Source organism: Tinamus guttatus, unplaced genomic scaffold, assembly GCF_059628265.1.
Source record: "Tinamus guttatus ecotype Peru unplaced genomic scaffold, ASM5962826v1 Tinamus_guttatus_pri_ptg000563l, whole genome shotgun sequence".
Classification (NCBI taxonomy): domain Eukaryota; kingdom Metazoa; phylum Chordata; class Aves; order Tinamiformes; family Tinamidae; genus Tinamus; species Tinamus guttatus.
In genome coordinates, this window is record NW_028289097.1 from 1,349,734 (window position 1) to 1,370,045 (window position 20,312).

Below are 20,312 nucleotides of genomic sequence, written 5' to 3' on the forward strand. Positions count from 1 at the left end.
AAGAAATGGTGACCACAGCCACATTCCCTTATTCACTGTGAAAGGCAAATCCGTCCATTTGATTGAGAAGCATTGCCTTGCAACCATATTTTCCCATTCACTTTCAGTGGGCGGCTTAGATTTGATTAAGAAATACTGTCCTATAATTACGTTCTCTCTCTCACACATGCACTGAAAAGCCTCTGAAGACAATTCAAGGTTTTGCGCTTTAAATAAAAATGGTATGGAACAAGGATCTTTGCAGCCTGTATAGGTGGAGATCCAGATGAAGTGACAAGTAGCTTTTAGTTAGAAATACTAAAAGAGTGTCTTAAGAAGGGCAGTCAATGCTGGCTTGTGTTTCTGTCCTGCTACCGCTTTGTTCCCCAGGCTTCTGGAGGGGATCAATAGCTCTAACCCTGTTTCCATTCCAAAAAGTTCAGGACAAATGTGCTTTCCTTTTATTCAAATAGCAAAACTGTATTGTATATTAAATTCTTTAATTCTTTGGATGCGATGCCACTGGGTTGTTTTCTCATCTAGTTCTGAGGCTAACTTTACTCACTAGTTTTAGGTAGTTTAGAATTTCACATTCTATTGCATGTTAAAAGTGTTCCAGTTGAATAATAATTCTGTATGTATTAAGAAAATGGTATAGATTTGTGGTTGACTTATAGCTTGAGCATTATCTAATTTTTTTTTCTCTTACACTACACTTTAGCAAATACAGTTTGGCATGAAAGCCTTCCCCCAACACACACACACACACACACACACACACACACACACACACACACACACACATATGCAGATTTTCTATGTACAATTCAGGCAAATACATGATTCAGTCATCTAATGGGTTTGCTTTTATCATCACTGAGATTTTCCAGTAGTTGGTGGGTTTCATGCGTGGAGGAGAAGGTCTGAGAGCTGATGTGCATAGACAAACTGAAGCCTTAATGCCAAAGCTGTCTTGAACGAGTTTTTGACAAATCACAAAGTTTAGAAAATGTTTGATGTTTGCTGAAGGAAGTAGTCAAGCACTTCAAGTAGCTGCTTCGGGTCCAGCTTTCCAAAATTTCTAGGCCCCTATCCCATATCGCCATAGCAGAGAATAAGAGTTTTACAGGAGAAGGCCTGGCAAAATGATTAGAGGAGAGTAACAACCTGAAGAAGGCAGAAATATGTCGTGCTTTAAGATTTGATCATGGACAGGACCTCAAAACAGGTCAAAATGGGTTTAAGTCCTCCTTGTAGCGTGGGCACAGGTTTCCCTCGTATATGGAATGTCGCTTTCCTTGCTAAAGTCACTGCAGGGAATGCTGGTGGAGGAGGAAACTGAAATAATGATCCTGTTTAGATAGCTGCTTAATAGTCTCTGCTGCATTATTTTGTTGGCATGTGCAGTGATCTCTAAAGAAAAAAAATGACTTGCTGATGGCACTAAAATTTTATATGGCATTATATGAAATATTTTATATTTCATGTAAAAATAAGCAGTGCTTAAATGTATATTTGGTGTCTTCAGTAGAGGAGAGTCATTAGCTTGTTGCTGTATGCAAGTGCTTCACTTTCAGTCCCTATAGAATTGTCGTGTCTTTTGCAGCTAGAGAGATGTAAAGGGAACAAAAGCACCACGCTGAGCAGCAAGGAGCAGGTTGATCGGGATCGCTTTTCCTCTCCGAGGAGAACGGGAAAGTTTTCTTTTCAATGTGATTAAAAGCCACATTAACAAAAAAAATAATTTCAAGGACAAATATTCTAGAATTAAATACTATTTATTGTTTTGAGAAAAAGTAAATTTTCTGTCTGGTCTTTAAAAAGAAAAAAAAAAAGCAATAAATAAAAATGAAATCAGCTCTTTATTCACTGGAGTCTTTAGGAAGAGCCCATAGATGGATTTCATGATGCTTAATCATTCTTTCAAAGATACAAAGGAAATACCAAAAGCTATTCAGCTAAGCTTTAAAGAACTGAGAGTTATAACTTGGATTCAAATGTGATTTAGTTCCAGAGGTAAGTCTATAATCCTACCAGTCACGAGTTAATCTATCTAAGACTAGAGGCAAATCTATTTAACTAAGAATAGTTAATACACCTGAATGTGAGCGAGGAAGATCTTTCTCACAGTCATTACTTTATATTGAGAAAATGTAATATTCATGGCAGAGAGTAAAAATAGATACAGATTTTTAAAGGTAGACCGGAAAAAAATTATTTTGGATTTTGCTGTGTTCTTTTTGAGAACTTCCAAGGCTGATTTTGTAGCCTTGTGGCTATAAAATGACCTGTGGTTTTGAATACAGTAGAAATGGGTGAGTCAATAAAGAAGAAAGATGTTTTGTCATTTATTATAAAGTTAGATGGGCTTAGGCACAGCTTTTCGAGACACAGGGTTGTGTCATCAAGAGCAGATTCCCCTCTTCCTCTTTCTGCCTCTTCTTGCCCTTTATGACATCTCATCTTGAGACAAATTGATGTGATGAACTCTAACCTCTTAGTAGGATAATTTATTAAAATAACAGATGCTATAGAGTTGGACCTCTGTTGATCTTAAATTCTTAAAGAAGATTAACAGTCTAATATTTTGAAATCAGTTTCCTTGTTTCCTACCTCGTTCTGATACATTGACACGTTGTGGTGAGTGCAATGGCAGATATTGCCTGTAATTTATACAGAAGGTTCTCGGCCAGAATGGGATTCATAATGCAAATGAGGAGCAATTCCATCAGGAAGGAAAAATAAAATGCTGGTGAACAAGTGAAATTGTTTTGGATATCCTGACAGATAGAGGCTCCAAACTTGTGTGTGTGAGCGGGCAGGCTGGACATACGGAAAGCTGAGATTGGAAACGCGCTATTTAGCTGAGTTAATACCTCTCTCGATATCATTTTGCCCTTCTAGGAGGAGGAGTGTTAGCTGTATAGATTTATTTTTCCTCTGCACAGAACAGGAACAGAGCAAGGGGACATGTAAACCTCTTTATCTATTTTTTTTGTTGATAAGGAAGACGCACAGGTCAGACCCAGCAGTGGAAGCGAAGGCCAGGTCAGATCGTGGGCTTCTTTGGCAGCAGCCTCCTGTGCTGGGATGTGGACGTGCCTACATATACCCTACAAACAAGATGTGTTGACTGCTGAACGTCGTCATCTTGTTTTCATTTGTTGGACAAATAAAAACCCTGAACTCCTTTTTGCTCTCAGATAAATTGGGCTCTGTGATTTACTTCATTTGTAAGTGAATAGCATTTCTTTAAAATCCATACAAAAAAAATTCTAGCTGCTGTTCCGTTTCACTAGCTTAGGATTTTAAAAGACTAGCAGTCTTTTAGTTGATTGGCAAGCGAAGGAAAAGAAAAAGATGGAGCGATGTTTTGAAATCCTCTTTTTTTGTCTTGTTTTAAGGTCTGCATCTCAAACATACAGAAGAAACCTTTTATGCTTAGAGTAAAATACGACTATGTGACTGTGGAATTCTGTACTTATATTTAATACTATTTGCCTATTCATTATGGCAGTGAAGATAATAAGGCACAGCCTGCTGGGATTGTCTTGTTCTTTATTGCTTGAGTAGATGGCACTGACATGTTCGTTTGACTGATGGCTTTATATGTTGTATCAGCTGTGATATTGTTTTAGATTAGTTAATAGTCTGCCTAAGATTTTGCCACGACGAATATGAATTAAAATGGAGGAGGAAGAACAGCAGAGAACTACCCATAACTTACCAAGTATTCATTCTTTGGTATAATCCGTCTTTGTGTCTATCACAAAGAGATTCTCGATGAGACTGTGAGGCTGCTTGTGAATACCAGGACTGTTAAATTGATCTCTGCTGCAGCCCTCAGTCTTGTGCGTGTGAGCAATACCAAGGAAATCCTCTGATGTGCTGTAGCTGTAAAACTTCATCTCATACCTAGGAAATAAAGGGGTTTGTGTTAGGGCCTTTTCTTGCTAACAGTATATATATTTTACTATTACACTAATAAGTATCGTTTTTTGTAAATGTTCAGGGGTTGGAGCAAGATATTTTCCCAATACCTGTCAAAATGTAGCTGTTTCCAACTTTAAGATCGTTGCTAGTAGAAGGAAGTGATATTTAATTTTGCTGACATCATGAAGAATGGAAATTATTTAGATTTTTTTCTTATAAAAGGTTGAGTATGGAGTTTTGAACTGTTTTTAATAAATATATATCTGAACTATTACTGTTAATTTCTACTTTGAATATATTCTTTACATGACAGATGGTCATAAACATTATATACACTGAATTTGAAAAATGATGTTTGAAGATCATGGTCAAAAAAAATGCTTTCTGTGTTCCAAAAAAAATCCACATAGCTGTTTGGGTGGATCATTATAGTTCATAATTTAAAAAATGTTAATACCCCAGGGAAAGTGGGGACATGAAAGAATGTCTCTTTCCCCTTTATTCCTTCTTCACTAGGCCACGTTGAAATACAACTTGGCTTGTTTTGTTTTGCTTGTACCTTGTTAATTATTCTTAAGCTGCCTTGTTCACTTGTGCGCAGGTCCGGAGCCGTGGATCCGTGAGCACGTCCTCTGTCCATTGGAGCAGCCTCACTAAACTGGAATACTTGTCAAACTGGGCAGTGGTAAGTGTGAAAGGAAGCAAAACACTGAATTTTCAGTATGAATCCTGGAAGTTTGGGAATGGTGGGGAAGTAAAAGCTGTCATCTAGTTTTCCATACAGTGAAAACTTACATAGTTCTCTTGACTTGGAGTCAGTGCCAGTAATTTTAAATCCCTTAAAGCTCTGGCAGTGCCTTTTTTTTTTTTTTTTTTCTCCTGGAGTGATGTTCAGGGAGCAAACGTGCAAAATTTTAAAATGCTATGGCATAACACTCTCTGATGTTGTCACAGTTATGGAAATAGAATTCATTGTGAATTCATGGATTCTATAAAACTGGTTGCTTGACTCATAAAGTGAAATTACTATTTTTTTTTTATTGGGCAGTTAACATTTACCTTGAGACTGCTCTAAGGTAAAACATTTTTTCATGTTTGATTCTGTTAATTCACATTGTAGATATTTGCTATAATTGTTTCAGCCTTATACACGTGTAAGTACCAGTGGCATTACTACACTGACTCTTTACCTTTCTTTTTTATCTCTTTCACCAGGACTAGAGGAAATAGTGTGATGTGTTTTAATGTAAAATGAATACCTCTTTTATATAATATCCATTTTTCCATGCTTATTAACATTTCAAAAAGCCAAATCAAAAATATAGCCTCAGAAGCCTATGAAGAGAGGGGAGATTTTATATGTTGAAATAAATGAAGAATCATTAACTTCCAGAAGACTATGAACGAAGAAGTATATAGTATTTTAATAATACTTTTTAACATCCAGGACCATTATATAGTCAGTTCCCACACTTTCAGGGAACTGCAGGACATTTATCTTTTGGTTTTGTGACCCTAAAGAATAAAAAGTGTTGGTTTATTGCACACTGAAAAGTTATATTTAAAACTGTAAACACAGTAAAACTGTGTTGAAAATGTGTTCTTACCGCTGAAAATACAGGCAGCTTGGGGCATTAACTGAGGTTTTAGTTGCTTGTTTTTATTCATCTCCTGAATTTCAACAAGAAATGTTTGGCTCAGTGAGAGTCTTCATAATTCCTCTTTAAAATACTTTAATTTAAAATACTTTCAAACTTGTTTAGAAACCCAAATCTGAATACCAGGATAAATTGGCTTGCTTTTAAGCATACCTCTGTTAAAAGGGCTTGTGAACTGACGAAATGCACTTCTGTTTGCCTTTTTAAAATTACTTTCAAACCATGAAGTGTGAGATAAGTTCCTGGTGGTTACTAAGTTGAGTCTCTAGTTTAGCAGAAGCTTCTTCAGGGATGTAGAGACACCTGCATGTTGGAAGCTATTTATTGGCCTGTAAATACAAATTACTGCCATTTGAGGCCATGGACGTTGTGAAGTCTCTCATTTCGTACAGTGATAAATTTATTCTAATAAAGAATTGGGTACGTTCTCTAAACTTCTTAGAGTTTGTCAGCAGTTTTTAGGTGACGATACGGGTTATATCTGCAAAATAGTAGTTTTGGCTAGTATATTTAAAGTAGTTTGCCAAGCACTGCAAGAAAGAAAAAAAAAAAAGGCAAATGTAAGTGTTGTATTTAATGTGATGCCAGTTCCCAATGGGCAAGTGAAACTTCTGCCACACTCAGGAGGGAGAGAAAGAAATGAAAGGTTCATTCAGTCGGAGGTTCCTACCTGTCATTAAAGATGATTTCCACGTTGCAGCTAACAGCTTTTGTGTCAATATCCCAGACCCTTATTTGTCTTGGAACCAACCCTTGCACAAAGGAAAGATAAATCTAGTTTCAAAGGCTAAAAATCTGGTACCTTTTTCTGACCCCTAAACTTTTATTTTTATATCATGCATGCTTATTTAGCTACTTTCTTTTTCTAATGTCAACAGTTCTGTATAGATGTCTTTAAACAGTTTCCAAACGTGTAGCAGTTGTAGAAAGGATCAGAATATAATCATGTGCTTTATTTTAAAACTCTTTTAGGGTTAAGCACGAAACCTTTTGCCGTTTGGTTACTGGAGTTGTTATAGAATTGTTCCACAAGTATTTTCAGGACTGAGTCATGCAGTTAAGGAAACTAGGATTTGATTCATGTGTGTATAAATACTTAATGATTTGCAAGGTAGGAATCTTTCAAATTACTTATAAAACAGTATTGGTAGTCCATGAAGCATTGGCTAAGGGAGCGTTTATTATTTTCACTTTATTTCCTATCATTTTATCTCTGCTTTAACACATCCGCTGTTAAATTGGAGAGTGACTCAAATTCTGGTATTTCTCCTCCATGCAAGCAATTAAGTTATTCCTTTTCTTCTCGTTTCCTTCCCTCTACCCCTTATCTGGAAAAGAGTTCCAAACAGGTAGGAAAACGCACTCTCTGTTAAAATGAGATCTATCTAAATAGAAAAAGAAGTGAGCCTAAGAAATAAACCCAACTGAATTGCATAGTATATTATAATTGCAAAGAAAAGAGTTTTTTATTGTTTCTAGGACCTTAAAATGTGAGGTGTTAATGCTCCACTATTACACTCTTGTTGCATTTGCCTCAGCTTAAACTGTGTCATATCAACAGCACAAATTTGTGTGCCATTGTTGCAATATCCTAAATAGCTCCGGCTCTGTAATCTCTGCAAGGATCTTCCTTGTGCAACTCTTTACAGTTTCTGACTCATGTGTGTGTATTCCTTTACTCATAGCTTTTTAATTTCCCTCGTTAGTGTTTTATTCTTTCTAGCAGGACATGGCCAAATATTTGTTTACCTACGTAAAACAGAGGAACAAATTTTGTTGTCTGATCGCGTGCGTGTGTCTCTCACTGACTTATTTAATAGTCTGTTGGCGTGTGAAGGCAGAGCTGAACCTGCAGACGCCCCAGCTGCCTCTAGTCCACGTGCTGCACAATGCTGGAGTGCTAATTTTAATTTTCATGGAAAGAGTCAAGAATCAGGGAGTAAGTAACATGCCTCTTTAATGTGAAGAAGAGGCTCTCAGAAGAGGTGCGTGGCTGAAACCCTAGGTAGATACATGGAAAATTATCCCACAGAAAGCAGTAGTGAGCAGTGCACATGCTTGAATGGCTTGCATGTGTCTGCAGGCTGCTCTTTCTTCTTAGTTTTGACATTAAAACCACACTGATGAAAAAGAAGAGATCTTATTTGAGGACAATTTCAGAAGGAGGAAGTTGAGAAGATGAATGATTTAAGTGGTTTGGGTTAAATAAACACTGCTTGTTTCTACCTTGCAGAGCAGCCTAATGTATTTGATATTTGTTCACAGGGCTTAGATTTGTAAGGCAAGTATCCACAGATACCTAAAGAGAAACAGGTGGGGAATATTAAATGCACAATCAAAGATGCTTTTGTACTGAGAATAACTGGGTTGAGGTATAACAAAGCTGCTTTGTTAACTGACCAAAGTTGCTAAAATATTTTCCCTTCTTTTTAAATACAGGAAATCTTGCTGGCCCACACAGGAAAAGCAAAAGCAGTTGGCAAAAAGCTTGTAATTTATATACAGACAGTCTACTTCATTGTTACAGTGCATTAAAGAATCGTGTTTAGCTTGTGTGTGATTGATTTCCTTGTAGTCTGTTACCCAGCCTCAAACTAGCAGCATATCAGCATTTATTTTTCCCCTTGGAAAAAGGTGATAAATTCAATGCTTTTTTCAAAAACTGAGACCTTCCAGAGCTGGTGAGTGACTGCACTTGGCAGCTGTTTAACCAGACTCCAGAAAATGGTATTTATATGGCCTTTTTTTTTTTTTTTTTTTTTGAATGTGGCACCAATCTTGGCTACACTGGTGAGACTTAAGGGTTAAGTTCCCAACACTGTCGCATATGGCAGTGAGCAGAATCACAGATGTTGATGATACAACATAATTAGTATTCTTTTATGTAAATGAAGGCTGTCAATGTTACCATAGTGTCTGTACTCTTTCAAGCTGGAATCTGTGCCACTTGGTCTCACCAAGACTAGACAGGATTATTGCACAATTTTGCATCAAGATTTGTGCAGAAAAAGAGAAAAAGGTCAAAGAGGAAAGTGGGAGCAAGGTAGGGAGGAATGTTTCCCTCTTGGAAGGAGGCGACCCAATCAGTCCTTTGTTTATCTGGGCATTTCTCAAAGTGGCTCTCCAGGTTCTGGGATTTGTGAATGAATGAATGGAGTCTGAATGTGAGGTGCAGCAAATTTTAGAGCTGTTTCAAATGAACAACAGAAATAATTATTTAGATGTGGATTGACGATATTGCAGTGAATGCTGAAGAGGCCACTTATGCTTCAGTCTATAAGAGAGGAGAGCTAAAGAACAGAAAGGGTTTGATTTTTGTTTAACAGGTTCCATCTTTAGCAGCACTGTCACTGGGGGAAGAAGTAATTGAAGTAAATTTGCATAATTCTAGGACAGCTAAAATGTGTTAAATGCCTTGGTCAGATATGTTTTCAGCATACTGTTCACAGCCAACCGTCCAATGCTTATCTTAAAGCTTTGAGAAAGCATCTTATTTCCTTAGTTACGCTAAACTCTGTCCCTCATAAAGTGTTCTATATGCCAATTCTGTGACATTTGTAACCATTTGTCCTTATTACTGCTGTCCCTCCTGTCACTACTTTGTATTATATTGAAGTAACATGGTCATAGATGCACAAACAAGTTAATTTACTCTTTCTGTGGTTTATTACAACAGATATGTTTTTACTTTTTTTTCTGCTATTGGCAAAATGTAGGCTTTTCTCTCTTTTTCCTCTGTAGTTCTTGCCTTGTTGCAGTTCACACTTGACAACTATTTAGTACTTTGCTTTTTTTATTGTTTGAAAAATCAACTAGAAATGAACTTTAATTAAGGACAGATTTTTTTCTTCCATCTCCTCCCCCATTTCTAACCAAATTATCAAAGCAGCCAAATTTGAAGTGATCAGAGGAGGTGCACGCTTTTACTCGGATATTTTCCTCTGCCATATGGTGGATCATCCGCTACAAAAGACTTAGATGAAGAGGCTACATGTGATCAGCAGATCTATAGATTATCAGAGAAGGAAAGCAGAAAAATGAAATCCTGGAGTGCCTCTGCTATTCGATACTTCTTTACATCCAAGTATTGGGGTTCTTTTGTGCAGTCGTGTTTTGGTTTCTGCTAGTTGTGTTCTTTGTAATAAATGTGTTTGCTGCAGTAGCTCTTATGTTGCAGGGATTAATTGTGTTCAAAAGCAACCATGCTTGGTTTCTTAGTTTGTTTATGTGCATCACAAGAATATTCTCTCTCTAGGGCTTTGAAGCTGTGCTGCCTTACAACGAAGACTTAAGAAGTAATTAAATTCCCGAAGAACTGCCAAGGCTCCTTGGGCTGAAATGAGGGTGTTCCAGGCCCTGGACGTTGCGTCGCGAAGGAAGGAATGTTTAAGCACGACTCAGTGAGTAGCGCGTGAGAGCGAATGGATCCGGGTGCTATTTCTGTGCCCTGGTCTTGTCCCATCGTACCAGGAAATTGGAGGGACTCTACAAAAGAAATTGCCTTGCTGGCGTGAGGAATGTTGTTTTAATTGTGCTCTTTGCACAACTGAATATCATTTATAAAACACGGACGTTGCATACAAAGTGAAAGCTTTTTGCTCTTTAGAATTCCACTGTCCCTTCCTTTCAGTCACAATATAAAAATTCAGCAAATCAATTATGTTCTGTGTTTACGTATGTGTTCATGCAAACATGCATGCATTTTGTGAGAATATGGGCATTTCATTACAATAACTTGGCATTATGCATTTAATCTTTTTTTTTCTGCTGTTTTTTTTTTTAAAACATTAAAATGTTCAGGAGGATGTGGGAAGCAGGGGGAATTCCTGAGTGGGATGTAGAGCCTTTGGACTTGCAGATAGCTTGTAATCTAGTTCTGATCATGACAATTATCTGGTATATCTGTGGCTTCTGTGAAACGTTGGTGACCTCACTCCAGTTCCTGGTCGCATGCATTCCAATCCCAAATTCATTTTGTATCTAACAACTTCAGGAGAGCAGCTAAAGATCAAATGGGTGTGTGGACTGAATTAATCTTTTCTCTGGTAAGCAGGTCCTGCAGGTTGGGTAAGGCTCCCTGGCAGCTGCCTGGGCTGTCCTTGGGAGGCAGATAGACAGTTCTAGTCTGCAGAGCTTGTCAGTCTAATAGCTTTCATTGGAACTAAAAACTGTGCATGCAAATGATACAATGATACAGTCAGTGGAAGAAGTGCCGCCGTTGGAACTGGCAAGATGTGACATCTCTATAAATAGAGATCATTTTAAATATGTTTAATGGCTCTTTTTTTTATTTCTCCTCTTTTCTCTTGCAAGGTCAAAGCAGCGAAGACTTCTGTAAGACATGGATAGATGCAAACATGTTGGGCGACTACGACTCGCCCAGGACCATTCTATCCTGAACCCCCAGAAGTGGCGCTGCGTGGACTGCCAGACAACGGAGTCCATCTGGGCTTGTCTGAAATGCTCCCACGTAGCCTGTGGGAGGTACATTGAGGAACATGCACTTAAACACTTTGAAGAAACCAGACATCCGCTGGCGATGGAAATTAATGATCTTTATGTCTTTTGTTACCTTTGTGAAGATTATGTCTTGAATGATAACCCAGAAGGCGATCTCAAGTTGCTGAGAAGCTCTCTGTCGGCAATCAGGAGTCAAAAATGTGATCCGTCAGCAAGGAGTGGTAGGACATTGCGCTCAATGGCTTTTGGAGAGGACGTGTGCAGCCATCAAAGGACCCCTCAGGGACAACCTCAGATGCTCACGGCTCTCTGGCACAGGCGCCAATCTTTGCTCACGAAAGCACTGCGGACCTGGTTTGATAAGAGCTCCAGAGGCCAGCTAAAACTGGAGCAAAAGAAGCAAATGGAAGAGTTGGAGAAGAAAAAGGAGGCGGCAAGGCAGCGGCGGCAGGAGATGAAGAGACAACTTCTGGAGGAGCTAGCAAACACCCCGCCAAGGAAGAGCGCAAGGTTGCTGTCCCACGTGCACAGAGAGAACTTGATTCCAAGGAAATTCAGAGAGGTGGCAACCACTTCCCCTACCTCAAGGCGGATGCAGAGCAGCAAATTCAAGCAATTTTATTCCATCCGGCGTAAGCCTCTGATGACTCCCGGGGTGACGGGTCTAAGGAACCTGGGGAACACATGTTACATGAATTCCATTCTGCAAGTGCTAAGTCACCTCCAGAAATTTAGAGAATGTTTTCTGACACTTGAGCTCTGTGAAACAGAAGAACTCTTAGCCAAAACTGTGAATGGGAAGTCTAGGATGCCTGGCAAATTGGCAAATGGATCTGCTGCTAATGAGTCAGGGAAGACTGACAAAGTAGGATCATACGGCACGCAGAGCTTGCCAGCTGGCTTAAATGGTGGCTCCTCAATAAGCAGGAGTTTAGAACTGATACAACCCAAGGAACCAAGTTCAAAGCACATCTCCCTCTGCCATGAATTGCACACCCTCTTCAGAGTGATGTGGTCTGGCAAGTGGGCGCTCGTGTCCCCGTTTGCCATGCTGCACTCTGTGTGGAGTGTGATCCCAGCGTTTCGAGGCTACGATCAGCAGGACGCTCAGGAATTCCTATGCGAGTTGTTGGACAAAGTGCAGCAGGAGCTGGAGTCGGAAGGAACGAAACGCAGGATCCTCATCCCTTTCTCGCAAAGGAAGCTCACCAAGCAGGTGCTGAAGGTGGTGAACACCATTTTTCATGGGCAGCTGCTCAGTCAGGTATGAACATGGTTTTTGCACAGAAATCAGTTGGCGCTCTTGGCAAGAAGCAAAGGCAGTTGCTTGAGGAACCTCCAGATACGTGAAAGGAATTTTGTAGGATTGCCTCCTGTGAATTGGTTAGAGCTTGTGCACAAGCTTTGTGGCTTTTTTTCTTTTTTTTTCCCAGGCATTTGAAAACCCTCTTCAGACACTGAGCATGTTTAACATATGTTTCTTTGGGGGCTGAAAGTGTTGGCCTTGTTGCACTGCCAGGTTTCTTAGCGTTGTGCTGTTCCTGTCTGAAACATTTTTCCCCCCAAAGTCTGATCCTGAGAATGCAGTGTGTTTCTGAAAGCCCTCAACGACTCTTGCTTTCCAGAAGAAAAGAATGTGCATGTAATTAGAGACACTTGAGGGTTTGCAGGATCAAACCACGAGGATATAATGTGTATGTTCTCCTTACCATTTAAAAAATCTTTCTCAGTGCTCGTCTTACCAAACTTAACATTTGTAAGAGCTAATGTGCATTTTAAAGTGTATTTTTCAAGTTAAAGCTTTTGGGTTTTCAAGGAAGAAATGGCTAAAGTTCTGGTTCTCTTGAATCATTTCTACATTGTATTAACGTCTCCTTCACTTCTTAAATAATGTTGGGTTGTATCTCTTGACTCTGGAAGGTGGTTTGCTGTGGCTAAGGTCAGTGTTTTAGATTCAGTATTAGATCTCTGTTAACAGCTCAGAAATGTTTTTTATCCAGAATGTATTTTAACCACTGTGTGATATGGTATAAATTGCTTTCTGTTTTATGTTACTTAATGCTTTCACCTGCTGCCTCTGAGTTTTAATTAAAAACTCTTTTATTGTGTTACTTGCTAGCATTTTGGGATGACATGACAAAACAAGTGCATTTCAAATTTTTCCTTTCGTGCTCCATTCCCTCATAGTGCAGGTGAAACAGTTAAGAGCCTATAGCCAACACTTTGCCATATGCAAGCGAAGTAAAGGAACTAAGGCAGGAAGATGGCATGATAAATGCTCGTGTATGTTCTTTGTTAAACTGTTCCAAAGTGTTTTTTGGCCAACTCAAGTAGTGTTATACCTGTAATGTTCTTTATCTGAGGAAGTGAATCATGCAAAGATGAATATTGTGTCCATTTGGGGAAGAACTAAGAAGGAAGCTTAAATTATTTGCTCAAGACAGACTTAGCTTTCAGACAGGAAATAAGTTGTATCTCTCTTGACTGCCAGATCATTTTTATGGCTATAAAACTGTGCTGCCCTTTGGGCATGAAATTGCTATTTGGAAGTGAATGTAAATGTGTGGAGGTATACATGCACGTAACTTCATTTGTATATAAACATTTCATTCCCAGGTCACCTGTATAACATGCAACTACAAATCCAACACCGTTGAGCCCTTTTGGGATCTTTCCCTGGAATTTCCCGAGCGCTATCACTCTGTTGAGAAAGGGATTGTCCCCGTTAACCAGACAGAGTGCATGCTGACAGAAATGTTGGCCAAGTTTACGGAAACTGAAGCTCTGGAAGGGAGGATATATGCATGCGACCAATGCAACAGTAAGTCAGATGCTGCTGCTGTCTTTGCAGGTTAGAAGCACAGGTTTTTCTGAAGAAGAGGTTTCCAATGTGCCATTTTTTGTGTGTGAAAATGAGTATTGTAACCTATATTTCTATGAAAATTGTATTCTTCACTGTTTGTTTTGTTTCTTCCTATGAATAGCTTCTGCTCCTTTGGGCCCAAGTTTGGAACTATGTCACTCTTTTATCATTTCTGCCATTCAGCAGCATGACTTGCCTCTGGGAGCCTGTTTAGAGCTGCTCTCTCTGCTTTTGGGGTGAGAGGCAACTTCAATAAGAGTTTGGGTGAGGAGCACTGGATATAGAGATGAGCCAAGCATAAAGGAATGTCAGCAGGAACAGCCTGAAGCTGGTAGCTGATTGTGTGTTCATAAGATCACAAAAACGAAAAACTTAAAATAAAGTTGTTCTTAATCTAAGAAATTCCTCCTTCATGAAGGAATGCATAAGTAATATTTACTTCTGTCTACGAGTGCATCTTAGAGTAAGCTGGACTATTGCTACTGGAAGAAAAGAAAGTTCATAATATGCCTTTTTTTTTCTTCTTCTTCTGCAAATTGTCTACAAACTAACATTCTCTGCCTTGATTTTTTTTCTTTGGGTAGGCAAACGGCGAAAGTCTTCTCCTAAACCTCTTATTCTGAGTGAAGCTAAAAAGCAGTTAATGATCTACAGACTACCTCAGGTCCTCCGACTGCACCTTAAACGATTCAGGTGAGTAAGATGCCTTGCAGGGCCTTGTGGTTGCAATGCTGATGTTTGTGGGGAAAGAATTGATTAGTGAGGGCCAGTAATTTCTTTCCCTCTCTGTGAGATGCACTTGTGTAAACATTTCACCCAAACCAAATATGCTGAATTAAAATCAGCTATTAATAGTCACTTAGCAGCAACTGGTCCTCGGTGCCTCTTCCATCCCCACCCTTGTGCAGCGCATTCAAGAGGAGGGATCCTGTGTGTGTGATAGATGCACTTGTGTTTGCAGGTGGTCTGAACGCAATCACCGTGAGAAGATCGGGGTCCATGTCCTCTTTGACCAGGTATTAAACATGGAACCTTACTGCTGCGGGGACTCTCTCTCCTCTCTTGACAAAGAGACCTTTGTCTATGACCTCTCCGCCGTGGTGATGCATCACGGGAAAGGGTTTGGCTCAGGACACTACACAGCATATTGCTACAACACGGAGGGAGGTGCGTGTGCCTTATTACGGGGAAACAAATTCAAGCAGCTCATACTTTGTTCCGTAGACGTAGTATGTCGCAAAGCTTTACGATCACCGTTGGTTGGAATCAAGTTTCCTGGATATTCAGGAGTTGGTTTCCCAGAATATATTGCTTGCAGCATGCTTTATTTTTTTTTCCTTTGTACAAAGACCACAGCTTGCTGCTGTTTTCTTTGTAACCCTTTGGGATGCCTTTTATTGCTCGCCGTTAGCAGCATGAATGCTTCATTTTCTTATGCTATATAACTCGGTGGAGCTGCTCCAGCTGCGTGTCTTTTCTCGATATCTATGGGATGATGAGATAAACAGAAAATGTTTTGAAACTGGACAGGGGCTATTCATGAATAACATCCCGCGGGGTTTTTATGACTTTTCAGCAGCCTCTGCAGCTGAATTAGTGTCAGTTCTGCTCTCTGACTTGCAGAGAAAGAGGTACAAATTGGCTATCTCCAGGGAAATTTTATTTTCTTAGTGAAATTCTTATGCCAAAATATCCAATTGATTGAACTATGATTTTATATTTCTAAACTGTGTTAACAGCACAGAAATGCTATAAATATTTCCCTTATTAGAAACCCCTTTCCGAAGTATCTATATGGAAAAGGTAAACATGCCTTTTCTCCTGTATAATTCTGTTTCTTAGTGGATAACTTGTATGAACAATTCCAAAATACAGTCAGAAGGAATGATGTCTCCCTTACTGATGTCGTCTTTCTCACTTTGATTCCTAGGTTTTTGGGTCCACTGCAATGACTCCAAACTGAATGTATGTAGTGTGGAGGAAGTTTGCAAAACGCAGGCCTACATTCTTTTTTACACTCAAAGAACAGTGCAGGGCAAAGCAGAAATCTCAGAAAAACAACTCCAAGCTCAGGTGCCGTCCAAGAACAGCGATAAGGACAGAAGACTGACCTTCCCGTGATGGGAAGCGCCATCACTCAATCAGCAGTCCCAGTTTTCTAAAACCATGGGTGTTCACAAAGAAGGCTCGCTGCAGGAACGTGTCACATCATGATGTTTGCCATCCAGGATCTGGAAAAAGTCTATCAGGCCGTGCAGTTCTGTTGCATAAGATTGTAATCAGAATTTTGTTTTTAAAAGTGTTAAAATGTTCCCACAAAACAAAAAGAGAAAGTTTGATACTTAGTGTTACTAATCTCTTATCAAAAAGGAATTGATGAAGGCATGTAACAGTGAGTGCAACCAGGAAACAGAAGCATTCAACTAGCTTTCCAAAGCCCTCAGTCCCTAGTAATGCTGATAGACCTGCAGAGGGAACAGGTACAGTATCCTCCCCTTAATTGTCATTCTGTTTGTCGCTCAGATTGCCAGGGCCTGACTCGCTCTTTCACTCCCCATGTCTTTATTTGATGTTTTACAGATGTGCTGAGTAGACTTTGGTCTTTGAGGTCTTCATTTCTAATGAGGGAACAAAGCAACTAATTTGTAGGTTGCATGTTGCATTTGGAAGGCTACAAAAAAATCTGTATTTGTAATAAGCTTGATTTTTAGAATCATATGAGAAATATAGGTCCTAAGCTGACCATATATAGTCACTCAGCCTGCAGTTTGAAGTTTGGTTGATCACATTTCATATTTTAATCAAAACTAGATACATGTCTGCAAAGAAATATGACCTCTTCCAACCCTGATGGGATTTCTTTAAGTTGTTGAAGGTGAAGCCCTCCAAAAGCGTGAGGTTCTTAAAAAAAAAAAAAAAAAAAAAAAAAAAAAATTGATTCACTTTTCAGGTGGAGAAGTTCTGAAATTGTTTCTCTCCCTCTTCTCCTTTTATTCTTGTCAGCATTTACCCTTCTGACATAAACTGACAACCCTGTATTATTGGTGGAGAGGTAAAGAGGTAAGTTACCCAAGTTCCTCTCTTTCCACTGCCACTACTGTAATTTCTAATTTCTTGCCATATGGGCAAATCAGGCTTTCTTCTCTGGCTGCTGTTAATCACCGCAAAAGCCGTGCAGAGCGAGTCCAGTGACCAACAGTGTCACACAGGTGTCCCCTGTGCAGGGGAAAAGAGGTTCTTATTTCCTGTGTGTTTGAGCAATGCGCTCTCTTTGAGCCTACACAAACTTTGGCAATCTTTTTGGCAATTAAATATAATTTTGAAATCATATACTCTTTGCTTTTGGAGAAGAGACCATTCGAAACGGTCCTTTGGGAATTTGGGAACTGGTGGAAAATTTTGGTTTTATTTTTTGACATGTAGCAGGGTTTGAAAGGATTTCATAAGAATATCTCTGTATTTACTAGGTGGTTTTATTTTTTGTGCAACCAGAAAATAAAACTAATAACGCAACAGGTCCAATGAAAATCCAGTAGAAGTAACTAGGACTCCATGGTGTGCAGGGGAAGCTGATTGGGGTTCAGCTTGCATGTCTCAAAAGGAAATTTGAAAGAAAAACAGTGTTTAACTATGCCTTTTTAGTTAACTCCGAGGTGGAAGGGAAAATGGGTGTTTTGCCCATGCATCTGTCCTTCCAGGCCTGCCCAACCTTTAAGAGGATTGTGTTTTTCTAAATGATGGTCGTGGTTTATTGTGGCAAACCGTAAGGAGCAGCAGTTGGTACCGCAGTGAGCCAAGCCTCCTCGCTACGAATGCTCATCTTCTGACTGAGTGTTTGGCATTAACATTTGAATTCAGGTAGAAATACAGTTGTCACTTTGAACTGAGTAGGTTGCGGAGGGGACCGGAGAGCTGGGAATGCGCCGTTAGCCATCGGCGCGTCGGATTTTCCACGCGGATTTTGTAGCATTTGCTGGTGACATCTTTTGACATTAGTGGCCTCTCCATTAGCCTAGTTGTGCTGAGGTGTGGAGATACTGCAGTCAGAAAAATGATTGCCCTGATAGGGAAGGAATTAATTATACTTCAAAGTAAACTTGCTTTTTCCAACACTGTGAGATTTCTGTAATATTTAGCTTTTATTTGGAAGCGATAGCGTATAGCATTTTTTATGCTGTTTGATTTATATTTGTCTACTGCAGGCTTCTTTATATAAGCATAGCCCAATGCTCTCTCCATGCTGGACACTGTTTTATAGTGTTCTGTTTGCCAGAAATTCTGATTGGAAGTTTACCTCAAGTCAATAAGATGAATATACTACTTGCAAATACAATGAAGCCCCCCTAAGTGAACGCCTGACAAAGGGCAGCCTATAAGGCAAACTTTGTCCCTCCTTTAATAGAATGGCTTCGAATCCTGCTAATACACTGATGCATTTTTTAGAATCATTGCAGATTTAGGTGCTGTTTCTGCAAACACATAAGCACATGGTGTAATTTAGATGTAAGCGTGGATTTGAGTTGCAAGCAAAGTATCTGCATGATGAGAACCTTATTTTGCCTCAACTGAGAGCAGAACTTGTTTCTGTGTGTATAGCTGCAATTTCTCAGTTAAGTACTATTAAAACAGCTTAAATGCGCATTAAAAAAAAAAAAAGAAGACAAACTTGCACAAGTTTACTCTGTACCAAGACTTGACTAAACTATTTGCAAAAGGTCCATGTTGCCATGTCCATGCATAACCAAACTTGCATGGTTCTGGAGCTGCTTCTACTGCTCATCCAGTGCCAGGGAACAGTGCACCAAATTGTCACCTTTGCTAATTCTCTCCAGTGCTGGGAGTCGGGTTCTTTTAATAAGGAGTCACTTGTTTTGGGAAGTGCTTAGAGCAAGCATGAGGTTCTCTCATTAAGATGAGAATCTTAATGAATACATTCATGGCCAGTATGATCATCTGCTGTAGTAGCTGGTAAATATTGTAGCCAACTTTACTCCACTAGCAAGTTAGTTGCATGGATTTGCCTTTGTGTCACCCTTTTGCTGCCTCCATTCCCAAGTTAAACTATGCATACTGCAAAAACAGTCTGTAGAACACTGGAAAAAAATGATTTTTGGTACTGTGTGGTGTCCCTAGCTCTGACCAAAGCAGTTCTCCAACCTTGGAGATGTCAGTGTGAGTCAGTAAATGGAGCACTCCAAACCATCCAGCTTTTCCAGGTGGCAGAACCACTCTGACTTCAGGACTTGCAGGCGTTTTTTGAGTGCATAACAAAGTTGGAAACAGTAAAAGCATTGTGTGTGTCCTATGGACTTGCTGTCTGAGGTTATTTCTACTTTTAGAAGGCAAAGTTTCTAGCATAAATATTGTCTTGGCGGTAATTTAGATACCTTCTTATGGATTGTAAAGTCCTCAGGCCTGAATACGTTTAATTATATCCCAGTGACAGAGATCAGTGAAACTTGTCGTGGTTACCAGATTACCCCGGGATAAGCTGCAGAAGTTGACTCTGTGCTTTGCAGAATGAAAACTACATAAGGAAGAAGAGGGGGAGGTTGCCATTCTTGTAGCATCCTTGCTGGTACAGCTTTGTAAACTAATTTTTTACAGTCCCCTGTATTTGGTGCCTTGTATGCAGTTACACTTTGCAAGGGACAGAAATGTCTAGGGAAAAAAAGTTTTTAGTTCCCATTGTGACTGAAGCTGCAGAAAGATCTATGTGTTTTCATAGGTGCTCTCAGTATCATTGACGTTTTTACATTTCATACTTATATGTGAACTGAAAAGTTTACCAGCAAGCTCAGAAACTACTTTTTTAGTGTTACGTGTGTGAAATCTCTGTATTTTTAATAATCCAGTTAACAATTTGTTCAAAGGCGGATTGGATTTGGCTTCTTAGGTGTTCTTAGGCCACTCAGGCCCCTTCCAGTCAGGTCAGTAAAATGCCATCTGTCAAAGCAGGTACCTCGTGTAGAAGAGCCTGCACAGAGCAAGCAAGAGAGACTCCAGCAGGCTGCTTGTTAGAGTAGCTGTAGCTTTGGAAAGGCCCTTCTGCTGTAAATCTAACGATAGTTGCTCATTTATGAAGTAAAAATCATGCTTCCCTTTACCATGGTAGTGTTTGCACAGATTTCCACCTAGCAGTGTGGTAAATACTTCCATGTGTGTAAGCAGGAACATGCCCTGATACGTTTAATACGAAACGGGTACAGCTGAAGCAGAGACGGCCTCCTTAAGCAAGAGTGAGGTGTACAATCCAAGCCCTCCAACTGGTTTGGGATCGGATAGGAAGGACCTAGGTAGGGAATGTATTGCCTGTGGGGATATAAAACCTCAGTCAAGTGGGGTTTTTTTGGTGTCTATTACATTAATATTGATACCTGTTTATTGCAAATGGGAATGTGAAGCATTCCAGCAAGCTC

General features: G+C 39.6%; 1 protein-coding gene across 2 annotated transcripts; it reads left to right on the forward strand.

The window, feature by feature from the left end:
* Positions 1 to 9,706: 9,706 nt before the first annotated feature.
* USP49 (ubiquitin specific peptidase 49) lies at positions 9,707 to 16,083 on the forward strand. Of its 2 annotated transcripts, XM_088534434.1 has the most exons (6): positions 9,707 to 9,970; positions 10,884 to 12,294; positions 13,647 to 13,851; positions 14,478 to 14,586; positions 14,855 to 15,060; positions 15,824 to 16,083. In XM_088534434.1, the coding sequence occupies exons 2-6, from the start codon at positions 10,912 to 10,914 to the stop codon at positions 16,012 to 16,014; spliced, it is 2,094 nt and encodes a 697-aa protein (XP_088390560.1). In that variant the 5' UTR covers positions 9,707 to 9,970; positions 10,884 to 10,911; the 3' UTR covers positions 16,015 to 16,083. The 2 variants fall into 2 exon arrangements, with proteins under 2 accessions (XP_088390560.1, XP_088390561.1); XM_088534435.1 differs by lacking the exon at positions 9,707 to 9,970 and having other exon boundaries at positions 10,764 to 12,294; positions 14,855 to 14,909; positions 15,824 to 15,872.
* Positions 16,084 to 20,312: the final 4,229 nt, after the last annotated feature.